General features: G+C 43.9%; 1 protein-coding gene across 2 annotated transcripts in view; it reads left to right on the top strand.

Annotated features, from left to right (window-relative positions):
* The window catches only part of KIF16B (kinesin family member 16B), a 327221-nt gene that overhangs the window by 150370 nt on the left and 149802 nt on the right, over window positions 1–27049 (top strand). For both annotated transcript variants that reach the window (XM_044289350.1, XM_044289349.1), the window contains exons 16-17: window positions 14097–14179; window positions 19072–19160. In XM_044289350.1, coding sequence (XP_044145285.1) covers window positions 14097–14179; window positions 19072–19160 — 172 coding nt within the window. The remainder of the gene's footprint in view (window positions 1–14096; window positions 14180–19071; window positions 19161–27049) is intronic.

Genomic DNA, 27049 nt, shown 5'->3' with positions numbered 1-27049 from the left:
GTCCCATTGACTTTCAATGGGTCAGTGGAAAAATCGGAAACTGCACCGTTTGGCAGCCGCGTCCGTGATCCGTGTTTCCTGGCCGTGAAAAAAATATGACCTGTCCTATTTTTTTCACGGCCAACGGTTCACGGACCCATTCAAGTCAATGGGTCCGTGAAAATCACGGATGCACACAAGATTGTCATCCGCGTCCGTGTCCGTTTTTTTCCTATCATTTCAATGGCAAACTTGACTTAGATTTTTTTTTCATTTTTCATGTCCGTGGATCCTCCAAAAATCACGGCAGACCCACGGAAGAAAAAACGGGCACGGATCACGGTACAACGGAACCACGTTTTGCGGGACGTTAAAAAATACTGTCGTGTGCAGGAGGCCTTATACCTTATGTCTGTAGAGGCTCCAATCCTGGTTTTGGCTCATAATCACTGATCAAAATCACTGACCGAACACTGACTGTGTGAATGAGTCTTAACGCTGGTCATTCAAATAAATGGCCAACCATGTAATTCAGTCTCCAGAGAGGTCAGCCAGAGTGGGAACAGTCCATACGTAGAAGCTTACTACTCTATATCATAAAGGGGAGACCTCCCCCCTATATGGCATTTGTGTGTCCCAAAAGGAAATTGGAAAGAGATAGACCCTTAAAATTAGAGTATCTATATAAAGATCTAGGGAAGCTAAAGTAGTGGATGTAATTCCTTAGAACTCTAGTCAGTAGACCAGAAGAAGTGCTAGGATTGCAGAGACCTTTAGATGGCTACAGTGGTGCCGTTTAGTTTAGTGTACAGTATGTACCTTGTAATTTCGTCTGCCCCTTTTAACCAGCACTTCTAAAAAGGACCAGTCACCTCTCCAGACTGGTCTGTTTTTAGTAAATACTTATAATTGTGGAGCAGCTATTAGAAAATATGTTCTATATATTGTTGTATTATGGGGAAAAATTTCCTAGAACAGACCGGTCAGGAGAGCGGACAGCGACACCTGGCAACGACCAGGCATGCACAAAGCGTTGGCATGTTTTACATTTTTGCCGAATCCAGTCCCCTGAAGGCCTCTGACTTGTACTGACTGATAGGTTTGTGAACAATAATATCACTTATTGGTTTAATCTACTGCGTGTATTTTGACATTTTGACATCTATTTGGTTACTTGCTGCTGGTTTTCTTGCATTATAAATATGTGTACACTGGCTTTTCTTATGTTTTGAATATGAATGATGCTTGGTGGAACCAGGAACGCATCAGCCACTTAATGTTTTTTATGATTTCATCTACAGAAAAAAAAACTTTTGAGTTATATTGATTAGCGCTGTTGTCTTTTCCCGATGGTAATATTATTCCGCTCCTGCTGTGTAGCACGTCTACTCAGTGCCCATTGTCTACGCTTTTTCTTAGTTTGTACGATCCAGTATTCATACTGTTAGTTTTCAAGTAAAGTTCAGACCAGATGAGTTACATCAAGGACTTGGCGTACTTGTGGAATATGATATCTTTGGTTAAAGCCACTGAAGCCTGTGAAGTGTCTGCAGGTAGTCAACCTGCAGCGTATCAATATTTTATAGAGCTTCATGTGTTCTTGTAGCCGGGAACACTCTTATGGTTGTTTACGGCTCGTAATGCATTGTAATACAGTTCTCTAAAGCTCCACTTTTCTGACAGTAAAGTCGGAAAGGGAATTTTTAAGCTGTATTACAAAGTATTTTGGTTCCCAATAATTCTCGGGTGTATTGGGCAATCTACATTTTAATATTTTGCTTTAGTTTTACTAAATGAGGTTGGGTGTTAAGGATACAAACTGCAGAAAGCTACAGCCCATACTAAACTTCACACCTCCGACGTCTCTGTGGTTTACATTATTTATGCTTCGGTGGCATATACGTATTGGTTCTCGGAGGCTTTGTTTCTGCTCCTCAGTCTGCTCATGAGGCGCACACAATGTTTTTGTGCTGGGAAGCTGCACACAGTCTCAACTTTTTTTTTGCTATAGCCAAAGTAGTCTATACGATAGCAATTTCTACTGTAGTTGGTAATAATCGTTAAAAGTAACTTTAGGGAACATCTCCGCCAGAGCAAAACATCACATTATGTAAATCATCTGTTTCTGAGGAAGCAGTCTGAGAAACCAGTATGACTTTAATCACTGCTTTCTCAGTTGGAAGTTATGTAAATTTGCTGTTCGGGAGTCTTGGGTGCCTGGGGACCCCTGTGGGAGCGGTTATAAGTCATCATTAGTGGTCACTCGCTTGTCCCAGAAATGGATATAATTAAAGGATTAAAAAGGAGATATTAACTGTACCTATCACATCGGGAGAATTTTTTCTCTTCAATATAACAGTCTTCCTGATGAAAATGTGGTCTGTATAATGTATTTTTAGTAGGTTTTCCCCTTTACTGACTCAATTCCAGATGTGGTGGGCACCGCCTGCTGTGATGTTCCCCCTCACTCAGTAGCACTGTGTCTGCTTCTAATGAACCACTAGAGGTTCTGATTGTTGTATGGGGTGAGCGCCCCATCTTCTTCCAGCCTCCGTACTGTGTGCCATCATTTGCTGTTATATGAGACAGACCCCTCCTTCATCCCACAGACACAGCAGCAGACTAGGATTCTACACTAAAAAGACTGAGCAATGCTGGTCTCATTCGTATGATATAGTACAATACCTACTTCAAGAGGATCTGTTCAGCAGGAGAGTCTCTGTATTCATGTGTGTGCGCAGCCGCCTTCTCTCTCCCCTCTCCCTCTCACTCCACCAGTCTCTTTTCAGCTCTGGTCTGTGTAATATGATCCTTCAGTGAAAAGCTGCAATGACTTTCATGCCTTGCTGGCATTGTTTTTCAGTGAGTGCGGTGTTTTTGAGCAGTTGTAGCCAAACATGTATTTTTTTTTTTTTTTTAATACTCCGGAGAAAGCCTTGCCAGCACTTGGCTATTTTCTTCAGTCCCATGGAAATGAATTGGGACCCACACCTATCTGACATTGGTGACATATGTGAGTGATGAGACAACCCGTGCAGTTAGGTCCAAAAATATTTGGACACTTAACACAAGTTTTTCTATTTTAGCTGCAGACTCTCAGCTTTAATATGAGGGTATTAACATCCTAATTGGAAGGAGAGTTTAGGATCTCTTTAATATGTAGCTGTCTATTTTTCAAAGGACCAAGGGTAATTGTAAACTTATCTCAAAAGCTATTTAATGGGGTGTATGGACTATTCCCTTGTTAATGCATCATCAATTAAGCAGGTAAAAGGTCTGGCGTTGATTCCAGGTATGGCATTTACATTTGCAAGCTTTTGCTGTTAACCCACAACATGTGGTCAAAGGAGCTCTCCATGTAAGAGAAACAGGCCATCATTAAGCTGAAAAAAAGAAGAAATTCATCAGATAGGTAGTGGAAATGTTAGCAGTGGCAAAATCAACAGTTTGGTACATTCTGGTAAAAAAGAGCGCGCTGGTAAGCTCGGGAACTCAAAAAGGACTGGACATCCACGGAAAACAACAGTGGTGGATGATCGCAGAATCTTTTCCATGGTGAAGAAAAACCCCTTCCCAACATCCACCCAAGTGAAGAACACTCTTCAGGAAGTAAGTGTATCAGCATCTAAGTCTACCATAAAGAGAAGACTTCAGGAGAGCAAATACAAAAGGTTCACCCCAAGGTGCAAACCATTAATCAGCCTCAAAATCAAAAGGACAGATTAGGCTTTGCCAAAAAAACATCTAAAGAAGCCAGGCCAGTTCTGGAACAGCATTCTTTGCACAGATGAAACGAAGATCAACCTGTAACAGAATGATGGGAAGAAAAAAGTATGGAGAAGGCTTGGAACGGCTCATAATACAAAGCATACCATATCCTCTGTCAAACATGGTGGAGGCAGTAGGATGGCTGCCAGTGGCACTGGGTCGCTAGTGTTTTATTGATGACATCACTGAAGACAGAAGCAGCCAGACGAATTCTGAATTGTACTAGATTAAGGGCCGTCTTTAATATTGATTGGACCCTGGGCAAGAATTTACTTGGGCCCCCTGGATCCCGCCTTCCCACACCCTAGCATGCAATCACGCCCTCCACCACAACACACAAACACAAAAAATAAAATAAAAATCTGCACCGCTTATAGAGTAGTAAACTTTAATAATGATGAGTGGCTACTAGAGGTGTTCCTTGGTAGTAATGTAAATACTGCCTTTTTTTCTGAAAAGGCAGTGTTTACATTAAAAAGCTTGCAGAGACATGCTATAGACACCAGAACTACTACGTTTAGCTGTTGTGGTTCTGGTGACTATATTGTCCCTTAATATAGAGAAAAAAAAAATCAATCGGCACAAAAGAAGCAAATAAAATGGCTGTATCATTATTCAAAAAGTAAAAAAAAAAGCACAACTTCTGACACAAATATATAGTATTTTGCAGATTACTTTTTTTTTTACAATGTGCAGATAGTACTGTACTACTAACCCCTCCATCCACCCCTACATACAGGGTAATTCAGCGCCACATACCTCTTACATCCAGTGAAGTCTCTTTGATGTAGTTGTTCTCTTTCCTCATCTTCTCCTTTCAGACCTTCAGAGCAGACCACCATTTTTCAGCCATTTCTCGTCTCTGCAGTTTGACAAACAAAATCTTAGTTTACTACTTTTCCATCATCCTCCCATCTTCTGGACAAATCCTCCTACCACCCCAATACTGTGCCACTGTGCTCCCCAATACTATACTGCAGAAACAGATAAACCCCCTGGTAATACTAGTACCATGCAGATAGTGCCTTTCAATAATTATTGCCACACAGTGCCCTAAAATAACTGCGTCCAGCAAATAGTGCCCCTGACACTAATAGTGTAAACATAACGTCCCCCAAAAATAATTGTGGTAAGCTGATACTGTGCCAAGGTGCCCCCACAGTAATAGTGCTTCCAAAAGGCCCACCAATAGGAATAATTCTCTGCTAGAGCACACATGGTAGTAATAGTGCTCCCCCAACATGTCCCCACTGTGCCCCAGAAGTAATAATGCTCCCATAGTGCCTATACTAGTAATGATGTTCCCCATAAACCCCCAGCAGTAATAAAGCCCATCATAATGCCCCCCAGTAGTAATGTCCTAGTGCAAAAAATACCCCCTTTTAATGCCCCCAGTTGAGCTAATGTCCCCATAGTGCCCCCATAATTTCCAGTATAGAATACCTCTATATAGTGCCCCCATAGTGCTCCTCTCCCCCCTTCTTCCTAATGCCCCATAATGTACCAGTATAAAATGCCCCATATATAGTGCCCCAGTAGATGCCCTCAGTGTCCCCCATAATTTGCAAGTATAAAATACCCCTTCTTGGTGCCCCCCATAGTACTCCTCTCTCCCCTTCCCCATAGTACCCACCATATTGTTCCCCAGTATAAAATGCCCCTATACAGAGCCCCCCATATAAAATACCCCTTCTTCGTGGCCTCAGTAGATGCCCCCATAATGCCCCCAATAATGTGCCAGTAAGAAGTGCCCCTATAGATGCCCCCATAGTGCCACCCAATAATGTGCCAGTAAAAAGTGCCACCAACAATGTGCCCATAAGTGCCCCCATAGATGCCCCCACAGTTGCCCCCAATAATGTGCCAGTAAGATGTGCCCCCATATATGCCCCCCAATAATGTGCCAGTAGCAAGTGCTCCCATAAATGCCCACCAATCATGTGCCAGTAACAAGTACTCCCGTAGATGCCCCCTAATCATGTGCCAGTCACAAGTACCCCCATAGATGCCCCCTAATCATGTGCCAGTCACAAGTACCCCCATAGATGCCCCCTAATCATGTGCCAGTCACAAGTACCCCCATAGATGCCCCCTAATCATGTGCCAGTCACAAGTACCCCCATAGATGCCCCCTAATCATGTGCCAGTCACAAGTGCCCCCATAGATGCCCCCAATCATGTGCCAGTAACAAGTGCCACCATAGCTTCCCCTTAATCATGTGCCAGTAAGTAGTACCATATAAAAAAATAAACACTTATACTTACCTCCATCAGGCTGGAAGCAAGTGCTGTACGGCTCAGGCGTCGCCTGCAGCGGCCTCTGATGGGCTGCAAGCCTAGTGCCTGCAGCCTATCAGAAGAACAGGGAAGGGAGACTCCTCTCCCTCCCATGCCCCGCCGCAGCACATCTATCTGTATCGCTGTCCTGAGGACTGCGATACAGATGACTGTGGAGATGAGCGCTTCCACAATGGAAGCGTTTATCTCCCTGTGCCCTGCCGCCGCCCCCTACTTGTCACCAGGGCCGCGCTGCCTGGGTCCACCTTGGCCTAATTGGCGGTGCGGCCCTGCTAGAGCCCCCCTGGCCCCCACACGCTACACCACTGGCCAGCGGGGCTCAAGAGGCAGCTGCCCCTTTTGCCCCGCGTTAAAGACGGCCCCGATATTCTTTTTGCTCAGATTCAACCACATTCTGCAAGACTGATTGGACGGCGCTTCACAGTACTGATGGACGATGACCAAAAACATACTGCAAAAGCAACCCAGTAGTTTTTTAAGGCAAAGAAATGTAATACTCTCCAATGGCCGAGTGAATCACTAGATCTCAACCCGATTGAGTATGTATTTCACTTACTTAAAGCAAAACTTAAGGCAGAATGACCCACAAACAAGCATCAACTAAAGACCGCTGCAGTAAAGGTCTGGCAAAGCATCACAAAGGACAGCTACAGTTCCTAATTGTTTTACAGGATATTTTTGTTCAACCCCTTGAATTAAAGCTGAAAGTTTACACTTCAATTGCATCTCGGTTGTTTCATTTCAATTCCAATGTGGTGGCATGCAGAGCCCAAATCATGAAGATTGTGTAACTGTCCAAATATATGCACTTTTTATATTCTGAATAAAATAGGTTTTCCAAGTGTTTTATAGCTCATCAGTGTGTGATCATCCCCTCTGATCTCTAGTGAGTGCTGTGGCCCCCTCGTAGCGCTGACTGAGCTGTGCCTGGGCCATATGACCTATAAATGTGACTTCACATGGCTTAGCAAGAGGCTATGGGATGTGCAGCTGATTGGCGGGGGTCCAGGGGGTCCGTCCTCCACCAATCAGATACTGCTGACCTATCCTGAGTAGTGGTCATCGGTATAAAACACTCGGCCAACCCCTCCTATTACAACAACAGAGCCTGACGTTGCCTACCATGTACTGCATTCTGCTACAAATAGTTTTGGTGAACAAGAATCATTTCCCTTATATAAATGAGTTTACATCAATGTAATTAACTTAATTCCACCTACGATGTAGCCCTGATTAATGTATAAACATATAATAGATCAAGAACAGCTTCATCTGGTGATTGCATGTTTCAGTAATGAGTCCTGATTCTGAAATGAGTCCATGAAGTGGAAAAGCCAAGTCATTAAACATGTTTATTTCACTCCGAGATGTACCATTCAGACCATGTGACTATAATACATATTAAGCCTGTATGAAGTATGGACTCTCATCACTTCACATCCACCTCCTATTTTCTGAATATGAATCACCAGCTGATCCTTTCATGCCCCCTGTTTGTGCGCTCATCATCATAGAAGTGAGATAAGAGTTCTGTTGTTTTCTCTGGAAAGGAAATCATTTAGAAAGCTGGAAAGTCACATTTTCAAACAAGCTTATTAAATAATGAAAATTATAATATTCAGACTTCGATAAGTGCATTTTTTTTTTTTATGAAGATTCAAGCTACTTTAGGCTAAGTTCACATCTGCATTCAGTAATTCCAGTAGTCTGCTCTGGCAGAGGAGCAGATTATTGGACTTACACGTACTTTATCCCGCATAGCCGGACACCGCGAGGTCCGCCTGATCTCTATTAGCTATAAATGGATCAGTCGAGGTTCTGGCAAAAAAAAACAAAAAAACAACTAAAAAACGGATGCATACCAGATACGGTAATTCCGGTAGTGTCCTCCTCTGCTGGAACTTATTTCCACATTTAGCAAATGTAGATATGAACCTAGTCTTTGGCTTTGTTCACATCTGCATCAGGCATTCCCTCTTTCTGTTTTGTGATATGAACTGACAAATGGAATGCAAGTTAAAAACATATCCACTTCATGACGGACAATATGGGGATCTGTATGGTTTGGATTTTTGATGGAATCGGCAAGGGTGGACCAAATGGAGTCTCCAACACATATGTGAGCGAAGCCTAGGTTTATGATGAACATATGCATAAGATCAAAGACAGTGCGCTCTATTTTACAGAGTGTGCCGATGTGAATGTAAGTAAGCTCTTTTCCAGGACAAAATGGCTCTCTAGTGCCACATATTAGATGTCCTGTGTGTCAATGTCTGGCCCTTTAAAAAGACTTTGGAACATGATTTGGCATATAAGCCAAAACCAGAATCTTTCCTATAAGGAACAGACACCCATCAGCAGACAGCTGTTTCAGGTTTTGTGAGAGCCAGCTGTTGTCTTCCTGGATGTGGGCTTATATATATATTTCCCTTTTATGACTCCCGATCCCAACTTGGTGGTCTCCACAAGTTTAAACTTTATTCACCAGACTGACATCAAAGGCCTCTCACCCAGCCAAACCCATATCCTCCTCTGCACTGAAGAGGGGCAAAAACCATTAAACAGCTGTTTGTGGATGGGTGTCTTCTGGATTTAGCCCTTTATTCCAAGTAAAATTACACGGTCTGTTTAAAGTGCCAGATATTGACTTTTAGGGTAGCCATCCAATAGGTGGCACTAGAAAGCCAGCTTTTGGTCCTCCTGCGTAATAACTTATTTACATTCCCTTTTTCCCCCATGGAGATTTGCCTGGCCTATAAGACTGTCTATGACAATTTGGCGGATTGCACAAGGAGAAACTTTATTCCCTCAGAACAGTGTGTCTCAATGAAACCGTGTTGCTCGCCAGACACATTTGGGATGTAGCGGCCTTTAATATGGAGTACAAACTAGCACCTAATTTACTAGATCTTCAAGTGCAATTACGTGCCTAGGCTGTGGCATGTTCAGTCTCTCTATGGATGTGCAAGCTGAGCTAACATAGAAGTTGGAGAAGATAGCCAAGTGAAAATTTGACCAAATCGCCCATATCCTTCCATTTCATAATAACTAATTTTCTATAGACAATTAGGCATATCATGGTAGAAATTAAAATGAAAAATTAAAGGGGTTATGCCATGACTGATGCAAAAAAATGAAAATCAGACATCGTATAGTACATGACAATTTCTTTCTAACAAAGCTAGACCCAGCCCTGTACCTCACATGGGACCAGATACCTTCCTATTTATTACTCCAATTGTTCTGCTAGGTTTATTTCAGGCTGGCAGCATGTCCTTTTTCAGTGAGCATGTCCTTTCTTCTGTAGCTTTTTCCCCATAACTACCGCAGCTTTTAACAGACAGTGACAGTTGAAGATTTAAACTGAGCATGTGCGACCACCTCAGTGAGGTGGTCAAGAAATAAGTAAAATAACCAACAGCAGGTGGCATTATATATATATATATATATATATATATATATATATATATATATATATATATATATATATATATATATATATATATATACAGACGTGGACAAAATTGTTGGTACCCTTTGGTCAATGAAAGAAAAAGTCACAATGGTCACAGAAATAACTTTAATCTGACAAAAGTAATAATAAATTAAAATTCTATAAATGTTAACCAATGAAAGTCAGACATTGTTTTTCAACCATGCTTCAACAGAATTATGTAAAAAAATAAACTCATGAAACAGGCATGGACAAAAATGATGGTACCCCTAGAAAACACAGAACATAATGTGACCAAAGGGACATGTTAATTCAAGGTGTGTCCACTAATTAGCATCACAGGTGTCTACAACCTTGTAATCAGCCATTGGGCCTATATATATGGCTCCAGGTAATCACTGTGTTGTTTGGTGATATGGTGTGTACCACACTCGACATGGACCAGAGGAAGCAAAGGAAAGAGCTGTCTCAAGAGATCAGAAAGAAAATTATAGACAAGCATGTTAAAGGTAAAGGCTATAAGACCATCTCCAAGCAACTAGATGTTCCTGTGAGTACAGTTGCACATATTATTCATAAGTTTAAGATCCATGGGACTGTAGCCAACCTCCCTGGACGTGGCCGCAGGAGGAAAATTGATGACAAATCTAAGAGACGGATAATCCGAATGGTAACAAAAGAGCCTAGAAAGACTTCTAAAGAGATTCAAGGTGAACTTCATGCTCAAGGAACATCAGTGTCAGATCGCACCATCCGTCGTTGTTTGAGCCAAAGTGGACTACATGGGAGACGACCAAGGAGGACACCATTGTTGAAAACGAATCATAAAAAAGCAAGACTGGAATATGCCAAACTACATGTTGACAAGCCACAAAGCTTCTGGGAGAATGTCCTGTGGACAGATGAGACAAAAATCGAAGTTTTTGCCAAGGCACATCAGCTGTATGTTCACAGACGAAAAAATGAAGCATATCAAGAAAAGAACACTGTCCCTACTGTGAAACATGGAGGAGGCTCTGTTATGTTCTGGGGCTGCTTTGCTGCGTCTGGCACAGGGTGTCTTGAATCTGTGCAGGGTACAATGAAATCTCAAGACTATCAAGGAATTCTAGAGAGAAATGTACTAGCCAGTGTCAGAAAGCTTGGTCTCAGTCGCAGGTCATGGGTCTTGCAACAGGACAATGACCCAAAACACACCGCTAAAAACACCCAAGAATGGCTAAGAGGAAAAAATTGGACTATTCTAAAGTGGCCTTCTATGAGCCCTGACCTCAATCCTATTGAGGATCTTTGGAAGGAGCTGAAACATGCAGTCTGGAAAAGGCACCCTTCAAACCGGACACAACTGGAGCAGTTTGCTCATGAGGAGTGGGCCAAAATACCTGCTGAGAGGTGCAGATGTCTCATTGACAGTTACAGGAAGCGTTTGATTGCAGTGATTGCCTCAAAAGTTGCGCAACAAAATATTAAGTTAGGGGTACCATCATTTTTGTCCATGCCTGTTTCATGAGTTTATTTTTTTACATAATTCTGTTGAAGCATGGTTGAAAAACAATGTCTGACTTTCATTGGTTAACATTTATAGAATTTTAATTTATTATTACTTTTGTCAGATTAAAGTTATTTCTGTGACCATTGTGACTTTTTCTTTCATTGACCAAAGGGTACCAACAATTTTGTCCACGTCTGTATATATATATATATATATATAGCTCGCTCTGTGGCTAAACTAAATGTTTAATCAGAAAAATAAATCCAGATCTTGCTGCTAACAAAAGTTATCTTTGTTCAATCCAATAAATGATGACTAAGCACGGGTAACGTGCGAAACACGTCAGCAACACTATTGGAATTTTTTTTTTTTTTAAAGCTATCTTGTCCTAATTTGTATTGGATTGAATAAATTATACTTTTTTAGCAGCAAGATTTGGATTTTTACCTTCTTGTCTTTCCGCTGTGGCCAAGTGCTGGATTGCCTGCCGCGAACACATACAGGAGCTGTGCCTACAACACACTTTTTGGTGAGGGACTTTATATTATGTATAAATAATTAATTACAAGCAATTACAAAAGTATTCAGATCCAGGTGCTGGTTTAATAAATATTGAATATTTCTTGTGGGACAGCCCCTTTAAATAGTGATGTCTGGATACAATCACGGAAACACAATTTAAAAGGGCTGAATGGTTGTAAAGAAAGGACCGCTTTTTTGTAGAAACTGTGCCGCTCTTGTTCATTGGTTGTGTCTGGCATTGCAGCCCAGCACCAATCACTGGATATGGGATGAGCTTCAATACGAGAAACAGCCCTTGGTCAAGATTCAAACTGTTTCTGGGGGAAACACTGAATTTCTTTTTTTTTTTAGCAAATAGACAAGACCTTCTGGAGGAACACTCAGTGTCACCAGGAGTTCAACTCCGTTTCATGGCTTACTGCGGTTTTTATACTGCAAAGTAAGCTTGTAATATCTAAGTTCTAATATTAATTGGTTCCAGGACGACCATTGTATGTTGAAACCATTGTAACTTGAGTAATCGGTTCCAAAGCCCCAAAATGTCGTCCAAGGTAAGAGAAAATGAAGATTTAAGAAAAATAAGCAGATAACTAAAGCTATTTTCACACTAGCGGCAGGATGGATCCGACAGGCTGTTCACCCTGTTGGATCCGACCTGTCGCTGTGCTGCCGGACCACCACTCCGTCCCCATTGACTATAATGGGGACGGGGGTGGAGCTCCGGCGCAGCACAGCAGTGGACGGTGAAAGGCCGCCGGACTAAAAGTACTGCATGTCCAACTTTTTAGTCCAGCGGCCTCTCACAGTGAACTGCCGTGCTGCGCCAGGGCTCCGCCCCGTCCCCATTATAGTCAATGGGGATGGAGCGGCCGTCCGGCGGCACGGCAAAATAGCGGCAGGACGGATCCGACAGGGTGAACAGCCTGTGCGATCCGTCCTGCCGCTAGTGTGAAATTAGCCTAGGACAGATTAAACCAGTCCTCACAGATAACAGTCAGGAATACAGCAATTTTACCAGGGAGGTGGCCTTGATTGGTTAGATCTGAGTCTGAGACATTGTATGCTGAGCCTAGTTTCAACTTACAATGGGTCAGAAAAGACCATTGTATGTTGAAAATATTGTATTCTGAGGGAGCACGGTATTTAAAAAGGTTAACCCTTGTCCATGTGTCCTGATGGGGTAGATGGACATCATAGAGTGGGGTCTCTCACTCGGTACCACCATCAATGAGCCATTCTGTAGGCGTGCCTCTCATTCTGGTGGACTCGAGTCGTCCTTGTTTAACCAGGACGGCCATTCATCAGAATGGGAATGATGTAATGCTAAATTTCCCTGCAGCGGCCGCTGGCACAATCGTCTGTATACCAGGAGCGGTACTTGCCATATTCTGTCTCCAACTGAGACAACTCCTTTATCAGGTCACTTCATAACAGACGTCACTCAACCAATAGGTTTATACAATCGATTGAAAGTGCTTTTAGTGAAGCTGTGGCCTGGTTTCTACCATATAGTGTGGCGTCGCACACCGGCAGAGATGTATACATATGATTAGCTTTTATTGGGTAAGAACGGATTTGACTGTCAAGGCTCAGTGAACCGAACTGTGGTAGATGAGGCCGGGAAGAATACCTTGTGAGTAAAATGAGCTATGGTACACGCATAACCATTGTGCTTAACCTTCCGCCTAGTCCATCAGTTTACCATCTGCTTTATTATTATTAGCACGCTTTTCTTAGCGTGATGTGGAAATATGAAACGCTGCACAGTATCTCGCTGATTGGGCTCTGTATTACACAAGACATTTAATGCAACACATAGCTTTGCAAGTACCGAGACCCAGCTCATAAGTAGTTCCAGCAACTTTAATGCAAGGTTAATAATCAGGTTATTGTTTTCTTTAAGGGGCTTATTTAATTGTTTTATTCCAGTCGCCGTCATACACTCATTCGTAATTCTGATCCAGGCCCCTTCGGCATTTTCTTTCTATCTTACGAGTCTTTTTTAATATGACACTTAGCTGAACTGATATAACGCCTTTGTTGGAACATTTCTAGCTGTGGAGAGCTTAACTGCACCTCCCCGGGCTTTGCAGTGAGTAATTGGCAGATGCCTGATAATACATTTGAGTTGTGGGAAAATAGAAGATCAACGAGTGTGGATGAATTTACATGAAGGTTTAGATCATTTATCTTCTAAACACAGTAATTGGTCAGGCAACTTAGAAAAGCGCTTAAAAATATAAACCATCACGTGATGATGGAAATGTGATTAGCTTTCGAATTGCATTTTGTTGTATTACTTTTTTCTTTCTCTGTTCTGAGTCTTGTTTATGAAATAAAATGGTCATTTCTGTATCATTGGATCGGTATTAAAAGGGTTGTCTCATCTTACCATTACTAAAAAATGTCTGACTTGTAGATGCCAGTTTTCTGGTGTAAAGGCCATGGTAGATTCCCTCCTGTCCTGCCTGTGTAGCATTTTTCCATCTTTTTATTTATTTATTTATTTTATTTTTGAAATGACTTTTTCTTTAAATAAAATATTTTGAAATATGTAAAAATCATTATGGTTTGAATTTCAAGGTGCGGTTATTCTCTTGGGAAGGACCAACATGTTTCGCTTTAATCATCCAAAAGAAGCTGCTAAATTAAGAGAAAAAAGGAAGGTAAGGAAACAAATGAAAATATAGTAAATCTGCCTCTTATTGCATAGAAAATGTTTGAATTGTGTAGTCCTCTTTTCAAATAAGGATGCAACTAGAATACCATGATCTTTATTACCTAAGGCACCTAACAGACGTTAGCGTATTGCTGGCCGAAACCACAACTTTCGATGGGGCCAGGTGACAATCTAATGTGTGTGGGGAGCTCTGGACTCTCCACTGATTAATGATGTTGGGGAAGAGAAGGATCGAATATGTTGAATTTCTACCCCTGGTCCTCTTGGCCTCCCAATAGTTGTCTGGCAGTGGAATTCTCCTAAGGCCTCATGCACACGACTGTTTTTTTTTTTTTTACGGTCCGCAAAAACTGGGTCCGTGATCTGTGACAGTTTTTCGTCCGTGGGTCTTCCTTGATTTTTGGAGGATCCACGGACATGAAAAAAAGGCCGTGCGGAGCCAAACTGATCTGTCCTGAATTACAATGCAAGTCAATGGGGACGGATCCGTTTGACGTTGACACAATATGGTGCAATTGCAAACTGATCTGTCCCCATTGACTTTCAATGTAAAGTCTGGAGTCTCTTTTATGCCATCGGATCTGAGTTTTCTCCAATCCGATGGTATATTTTAACTTGAAGCGTCCCCATCACCATGGGAACGCCTCTATGTTAGAATATACTGTCGGATATGAGTTACATCGTGAAAACCCATATCAGACAGTATATTCTAACACAGAGGCGTTCCCATGGTGATGGGGACGCTTCTAGTTAGAATATACTACAAACTGTGTACATGACTGCCCCCTGCTGCCTGGCAGCACCCGATCTCTTACAGGGGGCTGTGATCAGCACAATTAACCCCTCAGGTGCCGCACCTGAAGGGGTTAATTGTGCGTATCATAGCCCCCAGTAGGAGATCCGGGGCTGCCAGGCAGCAGGGGGCAGACCCCCCTCCCTCCCCAGTTTAAATTTCATTGGTGGCCAGTGCGGCCCCCCCTCCCTCCCTCTATTGTATTAATAACATTGGTGGCACAGTGTGCGCCGGCCCCCCCCTTCCTCCCTCTATTGTATTAATATGTTGGTGGCACAGTGTGCGCCTCCCCCGGCCCCCCCTCCCTCCCTCTATTGCATTAATAAAATTGGTGGCACTCTCCCTCCCCCCCCCCCCCGATCATTGGTGGCAGCGGAGTTCTGATCGGAGTCCCAGTTTAATCGCTGGGGCTCCGATCGGTAACCATGGCAACCAGGACGCTACTGCAGTCCTGGTTGCTATGGTTACTTAGCAATAGTAGAAGCATCATACTTACCTGCTGGCTGCTGCGATGTCTGTGTCCGGCCGGGAGCTCCTCCTACTGGTAAGTGACAGGTCTGTGCGGTGCATTGCTGTCACTTACCAGTAGGAGGAGCTCCCGGCCGGACACAGACATCGCAGCAGCCAGCAGGTAAGTATGATGCTTCTACTATTGCTAAGTAACCATAGCAACCAGGACTGCAGTAGCGTCCTGGTTGCCATGGTTACCGATCGGAGCCCCAGCGATTAAACTGGGACTCCGATCAGAACTCCGCTGCCACCAATGATCGGGGGGGGGGGGGGAGGGAGAGAGAAGGGAGGCCGCACACTGCCACCAATGTTATTAATGCAATAGAGGGAGGGAGGGGGGGCCGGGGGAGGCCGCACACTGTGCCACCAACGTAGTAATACAATAGAGGGAGGAAGGGGGGGGGGGGCAGCGCACACTGTGCCACCAATGTTATTATTACGGGCCGCACTGGCCACCAATGAAATTTAAACTGGTAAGGGAGGGGGGTCTGCCCCCTGCTGCCTGGCAACCCCGGATCTCTTACAGGGGGCTATGATACGCACAATTAACCCCTTCAGGTGCAGCACCCGAGGGGTTAATTGTATGGATCACAGCCCCCTGTAAGAGATCGGGTGCTGCCAGGCAGCAGGGGGCAGTCATGTACACAGTTCGTTGTATATTCTAACTAGAAGCGTCCCCATCACTATGGGAACGCCTCTGTGTTAGAATATACTGTCGGATCTGAGTTTTCATGAAGTGAAAACTCAGCTCTGAAAAAGCTTTTATGCAGACGGATCTTCGGATCCGTCTGTATGAAAGTAACCTACGGCCACGGATCACAGACACGGATGCCAATCTTGTGTGCATCCGTGTTCTTTCACGGACCCATTGACTTGAATGGGTCCGTGAACCGTTGTCCGTCAAAAAAATAGGACAGGTCCTATTTTTTTGACGGACAGGATACACGGATCACGGTCTCTGCTGCAAAACGGTGCATTTTCCGATTTTCCCACGGACCCATTGAAAGTCAATGGGTCCGCGAAAAAAAAACGGAAAACGGCCCAACGGCCACGGATGCACACAACGGTCGTGTGCATGAGGCCTAAACAATATAAAAACAATCTCGAATTTTTGGTGTACTTATCGGCGCTGCAGATCCACCAAGCGACGTGCGTATAGGTCGCTTCACAGTTAAAATGTCCAAGTTTGTTGATCGCGCTGCCTTCTGAGTGCAAAAGTTCCAATCCCAGACCCTCTTTTTTTTTTTTTTCTCCAATGCTTAGGTTGTTTCACTTTGTAGCCACACAAATGGTTACCAGAGGCTAGGTGCACTCACGTACACCGCACCCAAGAGGGAAGTATTAGTACAAATAGTGAAGTTCCACCAGGTATTTATCGCAATCAGCAGGTTTTATTCTACCTACCAAAAAGTCTAAAATCTCAGTCATAAAAACAAGTCTTTTTCATCACAGATCCACCCGACCCGGGTTTCGCCAGTCCAGCTTCGTCAGAGGCGATGATGTCTTGCCCCACAGGTGCAGTATTTATTGAGCCACAACCCCGCTCCTATAATGCATCGTCTGCATTATAGGAGCGGATCCGTCTATGCAGACACCAGACGGATCTGCTCTGAACGCAAGTGTGAAGGTGGCCTAAGGCTTTGAAACCTGTTGTCAGTTATTGCATTATGTGAACATCTAAAAATAAGAAAATAACATAGAAATATGTATATTAGTGGGCGGCCGTTAAAAGGGGTTGTGGCTCAATAAATACTGCACCTGTGGGGCAAGACATCATCGCCCCTGACGAAGCTGGACTGGCGAAACCCGGGTCAGGTGGATCTGTGATGAAAAAGACTTGTTTTTATGACTGAGATTTTAGACTTTTTGGTAGGTAGAATAAAACCTGCTGATTGCGATAAATACCTGGTGGAACTTCACTATTTGTACTAATACTTCCCTCTTGGGTGCGGTGTACGTGAGTGCACCTAGCCTCTGGTAACCGTTTGTGTGGCTACAAAGTGAAACAACCTGAGCATTGGAGAAAAAAGAGGGTCTGGGATTGGAACTTTTTGCAGTCAGAAGGCAGCGCGATCAACAAACCAGTGGAATTCTCCTGTCTCCCTTCTGAAAGCACATAGAAATTTGGTCAAGCCCAGCATGTATGTTTGAGCGAATTGTCAGTCGACAGCTATTGAAAGTGTATGGGCACCTTTGTACTAAGTTCATAGCATTTAAATGAGCTTGCATCAACACATATATTAAAGTAGCAGTCCGACAAAAATGTTTATTCTCTGTTAGACCTGTTAGAAAGGATCAAGATGTAAACTGTAGTGAAGGTGATCTTCTTACCAGTGACTGTATTTGTGAGTTATCCCCTCTCTTCTGATCCTCAGCTGTGTTATGTAACCAGCAATCAGACTTTCCAAATAACACAGCATCTTATGTGTGGACAAGAAGCCATTTTCTCTATGTATTCCTATGGGAGCCTCAATGTCAGTCTCCTAGGAATGAATAGAGAAGTAACTGACTTCCTGTCCTGTGTCAGTTGAAGATCAGAGTGTTGGTCACATGACACAGCTGAGAATCAGAAGGGAGGTTATAACTCACAAATACAATTACTGGCAAGACGATTACCTTCACTACAGATTACATCATGCAGGTCAGAGAATATTTTTTTTTGTGGGAGTTCTTCTTTACTTTAGGTATAAGTCACCTATAAAGTATGTAGTGGTAGAGACAAGTAGTCTATTTAAATCTACTGCCCTGGAAGTTTTTTCAATCACATAGCTGTACAGGGTTAGGTGACAGATTTTCAAACCTTCGGAACCAATCTTTGTGCAGACAGTTAAACAGGAAGGAACATTGTAGCTCTGTATGGCCACGTCCACATATGCACTGTGAACTCCAGAGGTCTGTTCTGGTGGAGGAACAGATTGCCAGAATTCACTGTATACGGCATATAGCTGGCCTTCTTCTGGACAAAAAATACTATATGCAGCATTTCTTGTCTGACCATGTGTGCCGGAAAGCGGCTGGATCCCAGCCGAATCCCAGTACAGTAAATGGAGAGCCGGCGTTGCGTGGTGGTCGCCGGCTAAGTTCACAGCGCAGATGTAAATGTGGCCTAAGTTGGTCTATTATGAATCCAGCATTGAAGAGAAATAGAGACTGTAACCCAGGATCAGGAAATGTAATATTAGGAAAGAGTGTTTCAGTTGTTCACTGCAGGGTAAATATCCATTTTTATATTAAAGCCCTTTTAGAGGGGCTCTCCCATGCTGAGCCGTCATCTATTAGCCAGAATGGAGCGTTGCAGCAAAGAGCTTTTCTTTCACTGGAGAACTGAGCACATCCACGCTGTACACAGCTGTCCCATTGATTTCAATGTACAATGTGCAATGCTTTGTTTCCCCTACGGTGGCGCCGCAGGGCACTGAAACATTTTCTGTAGGGTTCCTCTTTGCATTACAGTTAATTGTTGGGGTCCAAACCAGACAACACTATTCTTTAATATCTCTTTTCAAATGCAATATAAGTGGGGCAACATTTTTTTTTTTTTAGCAATTCTTTGTATTGTATATTTTGTTCCACAGAGCGGTTTGCTTTCCTCGTTCAGTTTGTCCATGACCGATCTTTCAAAATCATGTGAAAATCTCTCAGCCGTCATGCTTTACAACCCCGGGTAAGTAAGAAAAACTGTGCTACTAATAATTTATAATATGAAAGTGCCCTTGAAAATAATTAAACCCCTCACTCTATTACCAGTTTAAAGTTTTTTAATCTGTGGCATTTTCTCTTCATTTTAATATATATATATTTTCATTTTAGGCTACTTTAACACTCGCGTTTTGTGCGAATCCGCCATGGACGGATCCGTTCAGATAATGCAACCGTTTGGATCTGTCTTGAACACCATTGAAAGTCAATGGAGGACGGATCTGTTTTCTATTGTGCCATATTGTGTCATAGAAAACAGATCCGTCCCCATTGACTTGCATTGTGTGTCAGGACGGATCCGTTTGGCTCAGTTTCCTCAACCTGCAAGCAGCGTTTTGGTGTCCGCCTCCAAAGCGGAATGGACACTGAACGGAGGCAAACTGATGCATTCTGAGCGGATCCTTTTCCATTCAGAATGCATTAGAATGCAAACTGATGCGTTTTGGGCCGCTTGTGAGAGCCCTGAACGGATCTCACAAACGGAAAGCCAAAACGCGAGTGTGAAAGTTGACTAACTTATACACACACACAAGACTGTACAATCCCTTGAAGGGCCACGTCACATTGCTCAGGGTCAGGGCTGAAACATCGCCCTCTTCCTTCATTAGCAAGCGCTATATGCAGTAATAGATATAAGTAAGGCCCCTTTACATGGGCCAATGATTTGAACAATAATCAGGAAGGAGCGTTTTTGCCCACAATTATCCTGTCTACAGGTGCCGCTGTTCGCACGATGAGGAAGCTTGTGGATCGGGTGAGAGCATCGCTGCTGTGGTCACCTAAATCAGCGTTTCTGGGCAGCAGATTGTCCTGTCTACAGGTGCCGCTGTTCGCACGATGAGCAAGCTTGTGGATCGGGTGAGAGCATCGCTGCTGTGGTCACCTAAATCAGCAGATTGTCCTGTCTACAGCGATCTGCTGCCCAGAAAAGTCCTCTAGCGATTGCTGATCCCTCTACAGCGGAGGCGACTGCTCTATATAAATGCAGCTTTCGCCTCCTGTAATGAACAGCCAGTTTTCGGGAAGGAGCTATTCGCTCTGTTGCCTCATTTACCGGGATCTTTATCTGTGTGTAGGGCATCCGATTAGGCTTTCATTGCTGCAAAGTAATTTTTTTTGCAGATTCAGATTTGCAGATTTGTGATATTTTTCAGAGTTCAGGTATAACTATGTAAATGTCTCACTATCTAAGAACTTTCTCTTCACCACTTGGTATAGTGATGTTCTACCATGATCTTTCTGACCCATTTGCTCCTTTCCCAATGCTTGCTAACGTGGTGCCTGTGGCGTGTCCTCTTGCTATTCCTACGTTGGTGTAGTAGTGCTTTCCTCTTGTGTAGGTACATAGGGCGTGCGAGAGTGACGTTGTCATCAGGACTCGTGCACATGACTGCATTTTTTTCTGCATCAGATCAACATTTTTTGCAGATTGGATGAAGACCCGTTCATTTCAATTAGGCTGCCAAAAATGTGGACAGCACACTGTGCTTCTGTTTATAACAATGTCCGCCCCGCAGAAATACAGAACCTGCCCTGTTCTTGTCTGTTTTGTGGACAGGAATAGGCATTTTCTGCATCAGGGATCTGCAATCTCCGGCACACCAGCTGTGGTGAGACTACGACTCCCAGCATGCACACTTTTTTGGCTGTTGTCAGAACTCCCGTAGAAGAGAATAGAGCATGCTGGGAGTTTTAGTTTTACCACAGCTGGAGTGCTAGAGGTTGCTGAACCCCTGTCCTATCTAATCGCCCTTTGTGTTTATCTTTGTCTTTTATGTAGGGAATTTAGGGTACTTTCACACTAGCGTTTTTGTTTTCCGGTATTGAGTTTCGTCACAGGAGCTCAATACCGGAAAAAAAAACTGATCAGTTTTATCCTTGCGCATTCTGAATGGAGAGCAATCCGTTCAGTATGCATCGGGATGTATCGGTTCAGTCCCTCTTACGTTTTTTGGACGGAGAAGATACTGCAGCATGCTGCAGTTTTCTCTCTGGCCAAAAATACTGATCACTTGCCGAAATGCCGGATCCAGCATTAATTTACATTAAGTAAATTAAGTGTTGCGGCAAAACGGATGCGCAGACCTTTAAAAATGCCCAAAAAATGAATACCGGATCCGTTTTTCCGGATGACACTGGAGAGACGGATCCGGGATTTTAATGCATTTGTCAGACCGATCCAGATGCGTCTCACAAATGCCATCAGTTTGCGTCCGGATTGCTGGAATCCTCTGCCCCAAGTGTGAACGTACCCTTAGATTATGAGTTTATTAAGGACAGTCACTGATGGAAATCCATGTAGAGCGCCACAAAATATGTTGAGGCAATGGGAAATAAATAAGTAGATAATCACTTTTCTTTCTGATATTTAATTTGTTCTCTTGAAGAAGAAAATGGTCAAGTAGACCAGGTAGTGCCCTGCTGCGATGCGAACATCATTTTGACGCCTTGCCCTCCAGAGATGTGTTGATTTTCCTTTGTTAAAATCCCCTTTCAGATGTAACCGTAGTCCTTTAATCACAGTTCGTCTGCAGGATTGTCAAAGCTTTCTGAGCGCGGAAGGAAAATTGCGAGCTACTTGTACTTTTTATGTTACATTCAAAGTGTAACCAGTATCGTCTGCCAAGCTGATGATCATCACATGGCTGGTGCCAAGTGTAGGGTGGCCGCTAATATGGTTTCTTTCTGTCTTTGAATGTGTCATAATTTAATAGGCAAAATGATAGAACCACGGCGTCTGGTAGTATAGGTGCAGACATGCGTCTGTGCAGCTGTTGTAACCTTTAAAAGCTGAGATAAATTGCCTTCTGTTTTTTCTATTTTATTAATAGAAGTTTTTAATATGAGGAATAGCATATTTCTCCCTGAATCATCACTGTAACCACAGTGACCAAAATCTTTATGTCAGCATCTGTCTACCCTTATTGTTGTGTTAGGCTGGCCATGCCTAGATCATGTTCATCTTTAAGAGTCTTTTGGGCACATCCCCACCCCCACACATGGCCAGACCTTCGGAGGGAAGCATGCTTACCTGGTCCTTGCTGCTGAGTCCGTCTCCTCCTCTCCCAGTTCGGGGGGTGTTTTAGGCAGAGCCCCCCACATGGCCCTACCTGCAGAAGGAATCATGCTTACCTGCTCCTTGTTTCTGGTTTCTCTCCCAATTAGGGCTGCAGTAAACGATTATTTTAGAAATCGAGTATTCTACCGATTATTTTTACGATTAATTGAGTACTCTAATGAGAAAAAATGAATTAATAGACTGTTTTCCTTTATAAAAACTAATCGGACCCCCTGCCATTAGTCCCCAACACCTTTCGTTCCCCCCTGTGTGATCATTCCCAAGTGCATCAGTTTCCCCCCAGTGCCCTCAGCTCCACTTTCCCCCCAGTGCCATCAGCTCCGTTCCCCTAGTGCCTTCAGCGTTCCCCCACCACAGTGCCATCAGCTCTTCTATCCCCCAGTGCTATCAGCTCTCCCCACCGCAGTGCCTTCAGCTTGCCCCCCTAAATGCCACCAGCTCCACTATTCCCCCAGTGCCATCAGCTCTGTTCCCCTAGTGCTTTTAGCGCTCCCCCACCGCAGTGCCATGAGCTTGCCCCCCTAAGTGCCATGAGCTTGCCCCCCTAAGTGCCATGAGCTTGCCCCCCTAAGTGCCATGAGCTTGCCCCCCTAAGTGCCATGAGCTTGCCCCCCTAAGTGCCATGAGCTTGCCCCCCTAAGTGCCATGAGCTTGCCCCCCTAAGTGCCATGAGCTTGCCCCCCCCCTAAGTGCCAGTCCGAGTGATGAAACAGGCGGCAGCGGTCCAGAGTGCCCCGGACAGCAGGAGGTAAGTCATTCAGCCATAGAGCATGACTCGGTGACATATATTACAGAGAAGAAGCGCTGACCCCCCCCCCCCCCCGGACATGTGTCAGTCTTTACTGTAGTTCCGGCATTCTGTTCATGAAGGCACTTTCTCTCAGGTTCAGTCACAATCCGCCTGTGATCAGGAGTTCACCCCTGAGCATTGATTTTATGGGGTGCTCCAATTGTAGTTTCCATTCCTATTATTGCTAAGCCTGCAGCTCACACCCCAGTGTTTATTACATACGCCCCCTCCATGCTGACTGTACCCTTCTCCAGACTTTTCAGCTTCTTGCTAATCGTCCCATTGACTGCGGAGTGTTAGTGCCACTGGTTCTCAATCCCGTCGGGCTGGGCTCTGGAAGCACTAAGCTCAGCAGTATTGAAGCTCGGAAGTGTGCATTGCCTGCAATCCCTGGCCTCCCAGATCCTCCTTGCCCCGCACCATGTCACCCCAGGTCTCTGTAGTGTGCTCATGGCAGCGTCATCACTCCTACTTTGCTGTTTCTTGCAGTGAGGTTGAGGACATGGAGTGGCCAGTACTTACCTTTCCTGTAGGGGCTCCGCTCCACAGCTCCTCCGTCTTCTTCTCCGCTCGCTGCACTGCCGTCCTGACGTCACACAGCGTAGGGTCATTGTGCACGGCACGCATACGTGCACTATGTCCTGACGATGTGTCAGGGCTGAAAGTGCAGCACGGTACGGGCCGGCGGGTAGCCAAGGAGCGGTAAGTAATACCAAGCGCTTCACTCCCGCTCCATAGTCATATGACACAAACGAATCCTCTATGCCAAAAATTAGCATTGAGGATTTTTTGGGGTCGAATTACTCAATTAAATAGAGTAATCATTTCAGCCCTACTCCCAATTCAGGGCTCTTTTAAGCAGACCTCCCCACATGGCCATAACTGCTGAGGGAAGCATACTTACCTGGTCCTTGTTGCTGGCTTTCGGCTCCTTCTCTCCCAATTCAGGGCTCTTTTGGGCAGACGTCCCCACATGGCCAGACCTTTGGAGGAAGCATGCTTACCTGCTCCTTGTTGCTGACTTATGGCTCATTCTCTACCAATTTGGGTCTCTTTTGGTCAGATCTGCGTGTAGAAGCATTCTTATCCAGTTCGTAGCTGACAGCATTCTATTTGTCGTGGATCACGTGCCCACTGAGGCTGGTCATTGGCTGCAGTACCCACATGAAATAGTATGTTGACATTGGGGACCAGAGCAACAGCGGGTTAGTGAAGGAGCAGGAATCCAGTGGTGGGGAACTGGTAAATATGCCTCCCTCCACTGGTCTGACCACGTGGGGATGGGCTCTGTCAGCAAGGTTCCTGAAGGTGAACAACCCCTTTGGTGTTTGCCTATTTTGCCTGGACCTTCTCACCAACTAATGTGTATGAGGACCTCCCAGCTGTCCCCCAGCAGCACATATCGGAGAAAAGAGGTATCCGAGAGTTTGATTTCAACATGCTTAATCCTTTTATTCTTTGTGTGTTAAGCCACCATTCAGAGCAGCCTCGTTCAGAGCAGATACACGCTCGGCCAAGCCCAATGTGCATATTTATTGGGCGGAGGTCAGAGGAAATATGTAGCTGTTGGCCGAACGTACAATCTAACATGTATGACCAGCTTTAGATTATGTACTTACATACTGTACATACGTGACACGATGTGGCAGATAGAGCAGTGCGTATTAGCAGAACAGAAGACACCATATAGAAATTCATTTCACCGACGTGAGAGGCTATGCTTTTTGTTCTACTTTCAGACTTTTTTTTAAAAAATTATTATCTATAAATAGTTTTTTTCATCATTATCACCAGCATGTGAACTTTTGTGCATTATATAATAGACTTGGATTTTGCAGGCATTTAGTATTCTTGTATACTTCCACAGTGATAACGATGCTGGGTCACTTCAATATTTTACAGTTGATCTGTCCAAAAATGTTACACTTGAGTCTGATTTGGTGAGCGGGGTGGGTAGTTCCAAAAGTCAGAAGTCTCAATTTTGGCATTACAGGGGCAGGGTTTATGCAGTTGCCACTCTAAATTGGCTGTTTTGGGGCATTTCCCGGTTGGGGCTTCAGTGTCCCGATTTTTGCAATTCAAATGCTAGTAGGTAGGGGCTCATAGAGGTCAAAAGCCCCTCGATACCAACCATAATCCTTATATACTTTGCATTGCTTTAGAGCAGCATTAATCTTTCCAGGCCATACCCCAGTGTTCTGCATTTGCTGCAGTCTGCTATGGTACTAGGAGATTCCTCTGGCCGAGACATTGCCCGAATTCCTAAATAGACAGCACACTCCTCGTTCATACATACATTTGAGTCTTTCTAGAATATATATGGACTAGAGATATTTAAAAATACTTAAGGTTGTGATCGTGAGAAAAAGTACACAGCAAACATAGACCAGATAGACTTCAGGGTTCGGAGAGGTCTCATTTAGAAGCGTAAATGCACCCTTACGAATGCTTGTCTCTCCAGCCCCTTTAAATTTTTAAATGAAGTTGTTTTTTATCAGGTTTTACTTTGGCAGAAGATAAATCTAGGCAAGATCTATAGCAAAAAAAAAAAAAAAAGGAAAAATGGATCTGATGAGAGGCCAGAAGCATCTGAATAAATATTTTCAAGTGAGAGTTACAGGCAATGTGTAATATGTCACGACAGCCACAGGGAACAAACAGATCAATCTCAGGCTGGCAGTGGCAAAGCTAATGTAATAGAGCTGAAGAATCTGAAGTTTCTTTTCCCAGGGAGAGAGGCAAGTATCACACAGGGCAGCTTCTCACCGGGGAGCCGGGATACGTTGTATTGTGCTAATAAATAGACCAGGGCACACAACTTTTAGTCAAACACTCTGACGTTTATAACGGCTTTTCCAGTGTCCTGCATTCTAATATTTAATCACTCCAGCTCTCGAATGCAAGAGGTCCAGTACAGAAGTGTATTACTGTTAATGCAGCGCCCTAGTACACAAGCATAGGTTTACTTTTGGAGAAAGGTATGGTAAAAAAATAAATAAAAAAAATTTGGGATTCCTATATCTTACTTCTCAGTCCCCACCAGACGCTGGCTCGATTTCCACTCCTCGCCAATAATAATCCCCTTACCAATGCATCACCGCTGCCCTCAAGATATGCCATCACTATGTGATTGGTGGAGGGCAGATGTCCAGTACGATAAGCTGTTTAAAGAGGGTGCAGTGCTCTGGTGAGAGACACATCCTCCACTCAGCTTAGCTCATGGAGCGTTGCTGTCTCTTTAAACAACTGATCGGCTGGGTTGCTGGTAGAGCCATCACTCAGATTAGAAGTGGTTGGGATGACAAAAGTGCAGAGAACCTGGGACACTGAACATGAGGGGATAGCCCCTATGGCACTTAAAGAGGACGTCTGTCACCGCTCCTGACATGTCTGTTTTAATAGCTTCATGCATTCCCCATGTAATAACAATTCTGGAGCATCTATTCTTATGTCTGTATGTTGTGCCGTTCCTTTATTATTTTTAACTAGAAGTTACGAATGAATTGCTAGCAGTCTGCAGTAAGGGTACAGAGGGGTGGTAACCAGTTGGGGGGGGGGGGGGTGTCCCTGCACAGGCTCACTGTATCCAATCAGTGCTGCCATTTTCAGTCTGTGCAGGGTACACACCCCCAACTGGTTACCTCCCCTCTGTACCCTTACTGCAGACTGCTAGCAATTCATTCATAACTTCCAGTAGAAATAATTAAAGGAATGGCACAACATATACAGGTCCTTCTCAAAAAATTAGCATATTGTGATAAAGTTCATTATTTTCTGTAATGTACTGATAAACATTAGACTTTCATATATTTTAGATTCATTACACACCAACTGAAGTAGTTCAAGCCTTTTATTGTTTTAATATTGATGATTTTGGCATACAGCTCATGAAAACCCAAATTTCCTATCTCAAAAAATTAGCATATTTCATCCGAACAATAAAAGAAAAGTGTTTTTAATACAAAAAAAGTCAACCTTCAAATAA

This window comes from Bufo gargarizans, chromosome 4 (genome assembly GCF_014858855.1).
Source record: "Bufo gargarizans isolate SCDJY-AF-19 chromosome 4, ASM1485885v1, whole genome shotgun sequence".
NCBI classification, from domain to species: Eukaryota; Metazoa; Chordata; class Amphibia; order Anura; family Bufonidae; genus Bufo; species Bufo gargarizans.
The sequence above is the reverse complement of the archived record's forward strand: the minus strand, read 5'-3'. Positions and strand labels throughout refer to the sequence as shown.